The sequence below is a fragment of the Protopterus annectens genome, chromosome 4.part1 (genome assembly GCF_019279795.1).
Source record: "Protopterus annectens isolate FY-2018-M chromosome 4.part1, PAN1.0, whole genome shotgun sequence".
In the NCBI taxonomy this organism is placed as follows: Eukaryota; Metazoa; Chordata; order Ceratodontiformes; family Protopteridae; genus Protopterus; species Protopterus annectens.
The window spans coordinates 374,497,259-374,507,258 of NC_056734.1; the positions used below are offsets into that span (position 1 = coordinate 374,497,259).

Here is a 10,000-nt window from a genome sequence, read left to right on the forward strand (position 1 = left end):
TGTTACTCATCCACTCGTCAAGGTTTCTCTTGAAGAGTGTTAGTGAGGGGTTCTGCCTGATGTAGTTAGGAATTTTGTTCCAAAGCATGAGGAGTCTCTGTGACAGGAATCTATCCCTCCAGCATGTTCTATTAGGCTGTCTGCCCTAGGGCATTTATAAGCCTAGCCAGAGTGTGTTCGGCTTTCGACACCCATTTTAAATTAATTTTGCTATGCCCTTTTTCGAGGTTAGTATACTGTGCCTCTGTCCAACAGTGACACAGAAGTGATACCCAGGGTAAACCTACGATCCCCCATCCACTCAAGATTCCTCTTTAAGAGAGTCAATGAGGGACTCTGCCTAACCTGGACTGGGATTTTATTCCAGAGTGAGGGGAGCCTCTGGGTTATGAATCTGTCCCTCCAGCATGTCCTATTTATTTCAGTGCTGAGGTTCAAGTCTCTCGAGCGCGTAGTTCGATGGGATTTGGATTTTCTGAGGTGCAGCATGTCCATTAATTCTGGGTTGGACATGGCTTTATATGTCAGGCACAGATCGCCTCTGAGCAGGCAGTATGCCACTGAGGAGAGCTGGAGTTTCTTTAACTGGGCAGCATATGGTTATCTGTTTGAGCCCTTTGATCCTCTTGGTGAGGTACTTTTGGGGGTCTTTCCAGTTGCTGCAGTGTCTGGTAAGGTACATCCCAAAAGGGGTATTGTACTCAATTATGGGCCTGATGAGGGATGAGTAAAGAGGCACGATGACCTTCCTTGATCTAGATGTGAATCCCTTCATGATTAGGTGGGCGATATAAAATGTTTTTCTAACCACTTTGGCCACGTGGTTGTCAAATGAGAGATTGACATCAACTTGGGTCGCCAGGTCCCTAATTACTTCTTCTGTACTTAATGGATTACCACCTATGTGGTAATTTGTGGGCACTTTGTTTTTGCCAAAGGGATTGACTATACACTTTTTGGCGTTTAGCTTGAGGCCATGGTTCTGGCACCAGTTGTCTGTTTCTATGAGGTGCTTTTGGAGGATGCTTGTGTCGGCTGGAGTCTCGATTATGGCGCCCAGTTTGCAGTCATCTTCAAACTTGGTCAGCCACAGTCCTTCCGTTTTGGCCTGTACCTCAGAGAAATATACACCAAACAAGAGAGATCCCAGGACTGAGCCTTGTGGGACGCCACTTCTAACTGGTTTGGAGTCTGACATGGCTCCAGCAATTCTAACCATAGGGGTTCTGTCCTAGAGACAGTTTGCAACCCATCTAGTGACATAGGGGTTTATATTTAAGCTGGTGAGCTTATCTATAATGCCCGAGCGGGGTATTTTAATCAAAGGCTTTTGCGAGGTCCATGTAGGCTGTGTGGACCACCTACCCCTCGTCAATGGCCTTGGTGACTTGTTTCAAAGAAATCGACCAGGTTTAAGAGGTAGGATCTGCCCTTAAAGCCAAACTGGGTAGGATCCAGTGTCTGTAGGTGCCCAATATCTTTATTTATGAGGTCCATGATGATCCTTTCCATAGCTTTGCAGACCAAGCTAGTCAGGCTTATGGGGCAATAGTTTCCAGGATCTGTTGAGGCACCACCTTTGTGAAGAGGGACCACTGTTGCTGTACGCCACTCTTTGGGTACATATCCTGTGGTAAGGCTGAGATAGTTTTATGTTTGGGTTTAGCTCTTCTTGGAGTTCATGTAGGACGCAGCACGGGACACAGTCTGGTCCCATTGATGCTGTGTTTTTTTGCTGTGGAGAGGGTGGCTCTTACCTGAGCATCTGAGATACCAGGGAGGCAGCACTCTGCTGGGATAGATATTTGCCCTTTTGGTGGGGAGGGGAGTTTGCGCTGAAACCGTCAGCTAGGATGTTGGCAATGTCTCTAGGTTCGGTGTATTTTTTGTCATTTTGGACTAATTCTGAGCATATCTGGGAATTCCCACCCAGGTTCCTAACATAACTAAAGAAAGCCTTGTGATTACCCTTAGTGTCCTGTGCAATCTTTCTCTCGAAGCTGGCCTTAGACTATTTTAGGAGTGCCCGTAGTTTTTTGCCAACACTCAGAGATGCCTTCCCTTTTTGGGATTTTGCTCTATCATGTAGTAGCTTCCTCCTTCTATTGTATAGTTTGTTTATGGCTGGAGTCCACCACATAGGACATCTGCCTTTGGAGGATTGGGTATTGGTTTTATTTGGGATTGCATGATCCATGCATTCCTGAAGGTGTTCACAGAAAGCGTTTATAAAGAATTCTGCGGTCTGGGCCGTATTTTCCACAGGCCCAGGGGCTTTGAAGGATTCCACCTCGCTTTTGAGGAGTGTGAAATTTGCTTTAGAAAAGTTTTTCACTGTGGTTTTCTGGGCAGGGTGTGGGGTCGGGATGTGAATATCCAGTGAGATTAGTTTATGGCCTGATCTTACCAGTGAGGGATACACTTCTGGCCTGGAGCATAGAGTCCCCATGTTGGTGATAATCAGGTCCAGTATGTTTTCCCCTCTTGTTGGAGTGGTAACAAGTTCCATAGCCTTTGAGTTAATAATTCTAGGAACCTTTGAGCTAGGGTGTTGGAGCTAAAGTAATGCTCCCAGTCTATGTTTGGGTAGTTGAAGTCGCCCAATATAATGGTGTTTGGAGAGACCTTCATATTTTCCAGTGTTCTCAGGAAGGCAGAGTGGGGTTCCTGGGTTTTGGGAGGATGGTCTGTAGCAGGCTATAAACTGGAAGGCAGTTTTAACTTTTAGTTATGTACTCACCATAACTTCAGATGTTTGGGATCCATCTCGCCTACATTCTGAATGATGGGTTCGGAGCCGATCCCTCGGCTCCGACTCGGCACGCTTATGCCAAAGAGCGAAGTCTCTTATTGGATGAGCTTACTATATCCCAGGATGCACCACTACCAGTCCCCCAGATCTAGTTTGTCCGCATACATGCACACACGCATACCCTGCTTATATAACATCGTCAGATGAAACAAGATAAAACAGTTGAACTCAAAACCGTTCAATCTCTTCTGATCTGCAAGGCAGGGGAAGGAGGGTGGGTATCAGGAATGTGGCGAGATGGATCCCAAACATCTGAAGTTATGGTGAGTACATAACTAAAAGATGTTATGTGATCCTATCTCGCCTACATTCTGAATGATGGGACAGCGTCCCTAGCACCTGAATCCTGGGTGGCTCACTGGAAAACACTCCTGAGTACCGTGGAACCAAATGATGCTCGTCCTTTAGATGCCACATCCAATTTGTAGTGGGAAATGAAAGTGCGGGTTGGACCAAGTAGCCGCAGCACAAATTTCCGATATAGCGAGCTTGGAATGAAAGGCTATAGAAGTAGCCATAGCTCTGGTAGAATGAGCTTTGATAGATGTTGTAAGCTGCTTATTCGAAGAAGAATAGGCCTGAGTTATGCAATCTCTGATCCATTTTGAGATAATAAATTGGGCCAAACCATCACAAAAGCTACTGAGAAGGACACAAACAACTGGTCTGACTTACGAAGTTGCTGAGTCCTGTCTAAATAGAAGCGTAATTGCCTGTGAACATCCAATTTATGGAGAGTGTATTCTGCTTCATTGGAGAATTTTGGAAAGAAAACTGGTAGCTCTAGAGATTGTTGAAGACAGAAACTAGAACAGACCTTTGGGACAAAGGATGGATTAGGCCTAAGTGATACTCTATCCTTGTGGAAAATCAAGTACGGTGGCTTAATAGACAGGGCTTGAAGCTCTGAAACTCTTCTTGCAGAAGTAATAGCCACTAAGAATGCCGTTTTCCAAGACAGATATTTTAACTCGCATGTAGCAGCTGGTTGAAAGGGGAGATGTTAATGCCAAGCACCAAATCAAGATCCCACGGAGGTGCAGGATGAAAAACTGGTGGTCTTAATAGGCTCGCACCTTTAATGAACGCTTTGCATAGTCTGCTGCTCATCAAAGGAGGATCCGTGGATTCGTGGAATTTAGAGATAGCCGCTAGTTGGACTTTAATAGTTGAGACAGAAGATCCCTGATTAAACAGGGATGTTAAGAATTTCAAAACCTCTGGGACAGGAGCAGTGATAGGGTCTAAGCCCTTGAGTTGAGCCCAGATAGCAAACCTCTTCCACTTACTAAGGTACAATTTGTTAGTGGTGGGTTTGTGGGCCGAAGATAAAATGTGAACAACTTCCGGGTCTAGTGTGTGCCTTCTAACTAAGGTCGGAAGTGGAGGAGCCAAGCTGTCAATTTCAAAGATTGAAGGGACTGATGCCAATGTCCCGACTGATGGATTAGCAAGTCCGGAATTAGGTCTAAGGTCCACGGATCGTCCACTGCATGCTTCTTCAAGTAAGGAAACCATATCTGACGAGGCCAGTATGGGGCAATCAGAATCATTGAAGACCCCAGTTGAGAAGCGTTTTGAATAACTTTGGGAAGAAGTGGAATTGGAGGAAAGGCATAAAGTAGCCCTGTTGGCCAAGGTTGTGCTAGAGCATCCATGGCTGGTACTTCCTGATGTGGGATCAAGGAGAAGAACCTTTGGCACTTGGTGTTTTGTGGAGTTGCAAATAGGTGGCAACGGCGTCCCCATCTCTTGAAAACCTGGGCTGCTACTGTGCGGTTTAGAGACCACTCATGAGGAGAGAATTGTCCTGCTTAATTTGTCCGCCAATACATTTGACTTTCCGGGATGTGGGTCGCTACCAAGAAGCGGTTGGTAGCTACAGCCCATTCCCACACTCTCATGGCCTCTCTGCAAAGGGGTGCGATCTGGTCCCTCCTTGTTTGTTCAGATACCAGACCACCGACATGTTGTCTGTGTGGATGGCGATGATGCCCTGAGGAAGAAACTTGTGTAAGGCCTGTAGGGATAGAAGTACAGCCCTCATCTCCAACACGTTGATGTGGAGAAGAGCTTCGTCTGGAAGCCAGGAGCCCTGAACTAGCCTGCCCAGACAATGCCCCCCCCACCCTATCTGGGAGGCATCTGTCGTCAGGGTAACCACTGGAGGGGGGAGAACAAAGGGTTTTCCTTGATCCAAGTTGGATGTCTGAAGCCATCAGCGAAGGTCCCTTTTGCATATTTCCATAATCATGATGTGATGATTGGGGGGAAGATCCTGAAAGGACCATTGAGTTGACAAGAGCCACTGAAGAATCCTCATGTGTAATCTTGCTAGAGGAACTAAAAGAACCGTGGCAGACATTGAGCCTAAAACCTGTAGGACCATCCTGGCTGGGGCTTTGGATCTCGAGATCAGAGCTTGAACTTGGCCCTGTAAAGTTCGGATCCTTTCGGCAGGAAGGAAGACGCGCATCAATCTTGAGTCTATCTCTGCCCCTATAAACTTTATGCGTTGAGAGGGCAGCAAGACAGACTTTGACCAATTGAATGTAATCCCCAGGGAAACACCCAGGGAGATGGTGGCTTTGAGATTGTCCATTAGTAGATGCCTGGTGGTGGCAGTCAGGAGCCAGTCGTCGAGATAGGGAAACACTTGGAATCCAAGACTTCTCAGGTGAGCCGTCACTACTGCCAAACACTTGGTGAACACCCTGGGGCTGTGGTGAGACCAAAGGGCAGAGCACAAAATTGGTAATGACTGACTCCCAGGCTGAAGCGCAGATACCTTCTGGACGCCTGATGTATCGGTATGTGATAATAGGCGTCCTTGAGGTCTATGGAGCACATCAAACATCCTTCTCCAACAACGGAGAATGGATTGTAACGTGACCATTGAATTTGGATTTCGTGACGGATTGGTTCAGTCTGCTGAGATCCAATATTGGTCTCAGGTCCCCTGTCTTTTTTGGCACTAAAAAGAACCTGGAGTAATTTCCTGATCCGATCTGGTCTGTGGGGACCGGTTGGATGACTCCTTTTTCTAGCAGCTTTAAAGCTTCTGCGGCTGCTATTTCCCTTTGACTGGGTGGTGGGTCCGGGATTCTCTTGGACGGTGGGGTTGAGTATTTGAATGGGATGGTGTAACCTCCGGCAATGATCGAAGCACCCATCTGTCCTGAGTGATTGACTCCCAGGCTTTTAGGTGCTTGGCAAAAGCGACACCCGACTGGCTCCGAGCAGCACAGCCGGGCAATCCCTCATGGCGTGTGGGAGGCTGAAGAGCCACGAAAGGACTCGCGGTCTCCAGAATTGCGGGGCCCTGTGCCGCCTCTGGGACGGCGGCTCCCTGAAAAATTTCCCGCCTCTGCCTCTGGACGGGAATCTTCCTGCTGTTGGGAGAAAAACTTGCGAGATTTGCGGAACCACATTTTCCCCTCCTTTAGCCTTGGGGTAAGGCCGAAGGAGTGGAATAACTGGCACCTGACGCAGATAACGTTTTTCCCTCTTGCTCACAGCGGGTAAGGGTGTCTTTCACCTTGGGTCCAAACAATGAGGACCCGTCAAAGGGAGCGTCGAAGGAAGATTTGAAGGCCTCCATGAAACTGACACAAGCGGAGCCAGGCTTGTCTACGTGAGCCACGCCTGTGCCTGCCGCTCTACCCGCCCCGGGCCGCATAGGAAATGAGCCTCATGGACGAGTTAGAAATTGACGTAAGGATAGCCAACTGAGAACTAACCGACTGGGCTAGCTGCTCAGGTAGGTTACCTGAGAGGAATCTGACAACTCCTTGACCAGATCCCTCTGAAGCCTGGTAAAATGTGCCAAATAATTCAGAGACCTTAAGGTAAAGGCCGCTGAAGTCAGGGTGCGCTTCCCGTACCTATCCATACTCCTAGACTCCTTATTAGGAGGATGGACGGACGTTGAAGCCTCTGCCACGTCCTGTTGTGTAGCAGATGCCACCACCATGGCATCTACAGCCACGCCTTTAGTAAGGAACTCCTTCTCGGGGGGAGCAGATAAAAATTTATTTGGACGAGAAGGGACTGGTTCCACGGTATCTGGATGTTCCCACGCCCTTCGACAAACTAAATCCAGAAGCTCGAAGGGCGGAGACACCCAGGAGGCGGAGGGCTGAGCCCCAAAGGCCTTGAGCACTGACTCGTCAGCAGAGGGGGGTTTGGATATCCAGCCGCCTCGTTGTTTGAGGATCTCTAAGATGTCTGCAAATGAGACATCATCCGAGGGCGACTTGGGGACCCCTCTGCATCATCCATATCAGTGTCGATGTAATAGACTCGGGAGTCCACGTGCTTCCTCTTGCGATCTCTTCCTTGGGGTTCCTCTGAAGACAACTCGAAGAACCCTCAGGAGGAGGAACCCCACTGGGGTAACCTCAGGCCTCGGGGCTCCGCTGGCTACGGACAGGGGAACTGCCAAAGACCCAGTCTCCACGCCCAGGGAAGGTGCTGGTAAAACCGGAGAGATGGCGAAGGACTTGGCCAAGGCACTCCTCATGGCCCTGAAAGCGGACCCCAGAATCCTGGGAGTGTCCGGACTCGAGCCGTGATAGCCGACGGAAGTCCCGCAGCGAAGCACCGAGGGAGGCTCGGAACAGCATAGGTCCCAAACATCACCCCGGGTCCAGCCGAAGAAGTCCGCGTACCAAACTCGGACCCGAAGGCCGGGTTGGAGTAAGGGTCGGAGCCGACCCTGAGATCTCCACCGGCTCCAACAGCACCTGCTCCGACAGAGCCGAAGCAGTCGGAGGAGGAATGGCAATGGGTGGGCCAAGGTCATCGGCTCCGAAACCAGCTGGGTCGGAACGAAACAAATTTTTGGAAGACTGGGGACTGGAACAGTCTTTGTAGCACCCTGTCTATATCAGAATCCGACATCCTCGAGACCGAGAGGAAATAGAGCGGGTTCGAAGGCCTCTCCATCGGCCCCAAAGGGCTAGGGGACCGGCTCGAGGCGACTCGATGAGTATCGGCGCCGAGGAATACTCACAGCAGATTCCATCGGTGCGAGGTAGACTTGGCGCTGAGGAGGAAGTGTCTGGCGGGCGACCCTTGTCGGCTCCGAGAGCAGCGGAGCGGCGAAGGTGACCCGCCTCGATGCCCAGCCATCGGCTCCAAAGCCAGAGGAGTCGATACTGGTGGCATCGAGGCAGACCGTTCAACCTCGGCTCCGAAGTCTTTGGAGCGAAGGAGGCCTGCCTAAGTTTCTTGGCAGTCGGATCCGACCGACTGGTCGGAACGAAGCCCTTTCTTTTGGCGAGCAGGAGAGGATGCCAAGGCTTCTTCAAAGGAAGGTTTAACTAACCCTTTAAGAATCAATTTATTTTTCCTCTCCTGGAGGACCCTTGAGGAAAAAGCGTGACATACACTGCACGACTCCTGCAAGTGCTTTGCCCGAGACAATATACACAGAGCGAATGATCGTCTGTGATAGACATTTTAAACCCGCATTTGAACATTTTTAAAGCCCGAAGGCCTAGGGGTTTGAAACATGATGTTACACTCACTTTGACAGGAAAGTAAACAACTAAACTCTTGCTGATGATAAAGCTAAGCTTACTGCAAACACTTCCTGTAAAAAAAGGACAGGGAACTCTAAACCAACTATAGAAACACTAGAGACCCTGTAAGTATTAAGGGTTGACAGTCCGGGAAGGCCCTGGATGGAGGGGGCGAAAACAAACTCAACCAATCACACACAACAATTTTACAATCCAATCATACACAAAAGTTAGCGATAGCCGTTAAAACAGCTTTTGTGAGCAAAAATAGCAAAAAACTGACAGAAAAGTTAGTTAATAAAACTACTCAGCCCAGCCAGCTCGAGACCACGTCTTCGCAGGGAAGCGGCAAACGAGATCTGGGGGACTGGTAGTGGTGCATCCTGGGATATAGTAAGCTCAGCCAATAAGAGACTTCGCTCTTTGGCATAAGCGTGCCGAGTCGGAGCCGAGGGATCGGCTCCGAACCCATCATTCAGAATGTAGGCGAGATAGGATCACATAACATCCACTGTTAGTTGCACATGGATAGTCTCTAATGCTTCGTGCTGTGCCACCAACCTGGAGGTGTGGGCATCTTTGACGAATATTGATACTCGCCCCTCCTTTTCTGGTTTGGTCCAAGTTTTGGGGCCGAAAAGCATGGTATGAGGTATAACCTGGTAGTGCTGGGGTGCTCTTGGGAGGCTTGAACCAGGTTGGTTACTGGACAGATATCCATGTTCTCCATGCTAAGGAGAGTTTTGAGTGCATACATCTTGAGGTTTAGACTTCTGGCATTGAGTAGCATTACTCTTAGTTTCTTATCCTTTGAGATACCTATGGAGGTGGGTTTGTCTTTTGAGCATTGCCTAAAAAAGGCACTATGGGGGTAGCAAGTGCCTTTGCCAATATCCGAAAGCACAGGGGTGACAGGTGCAAGCCGTCCCTAGCGAAGCATCGTGGCTTGTCGAGCACGTCATCCCAGGCTGACAGGCACTGGATCCCCTCTGAATGACACCAATACTTAAGCCAACTGTTGAAATTAATCATCTTGTGGCATCATTCTTGGTGAGGGTAAGATGCTACTCAAGGTCAGGGTCATACCGGCCTGGGCTACATGCTCAGAGGGATCCTCTATGTCTCTTCATGTAGTCCAGGGAGGTACGTCTCGGGTCATTCACACCAGCATGGACAATGACGGAGTCATATTTGTACTTGCCTTGGAGTGACCTGAGTGCTTGTGTTATGTGGCGGATCCTAGCGCCCGACAGGCAGCGCACAGTGACCTCCTCCTTGTTCAGCCTGGTGAGCGGGACGTTAGTGTGCCCGTCGATAGAGTCACCTATTACAAGTGTATCAGATGTGTTGTTTAGCCTTAAGGGATGTGACTATTCGGCACACAGGCTTTGTGAGCTATGTGTTGCACGTGTTTTGTTTTGGGGTAGCGGTTGCTTGAGTCTGCTTTGGAGGTCTCTGCTGCTTAGGCAAATTTTTATTTAGAGCCTCCGAGTATGTGTGTGTGTTTATGTGTTTGGTTTGCTGTCGTGGTAGGTCTATGTGAGACTGGAATTGTAGTGAGTGCGGTTTCCTTCTCCTCCTGACTGGTTACGCCAGTACTGAGTTGAGAGAGCTTAGCCTCCAGTTTGGCTATATGGTTGCATCTCTCACATGTGTTGGAATT

The 10,000-nt window shown here is 49.0% G+C and overlaps 1 protein-coding gene across 1 annotated transcript in view; it reads right to left on the minus strand.

The window, feature by feature from the left end:
- AP2M1 (adaptor related protein complex 2 subunit mu 1) overlaps positions 1 to 10,000 on the minus strand; it is a 1,300,958-nt gene that overhangs the window by 1,254,702 nt on the left and 36,256 nt on the right. The window contains exons 3-4 of the mRNA XM_044070763.1: positions 7,926 to 7,929; positions 4,306 to 4,308 (exon numbers count right to left, since the gene is read on the minus strand). Coding sequence (XP_043926698.1) covers positions 4,306 to 4,308; positions 7,926 to 7,929 — 7 coding nt within the window. The remainder of the gene's footprint in view (positions 1 to 4,305; positions 4,309 to 7,925; positions 7,930 to 10,000) is intronic.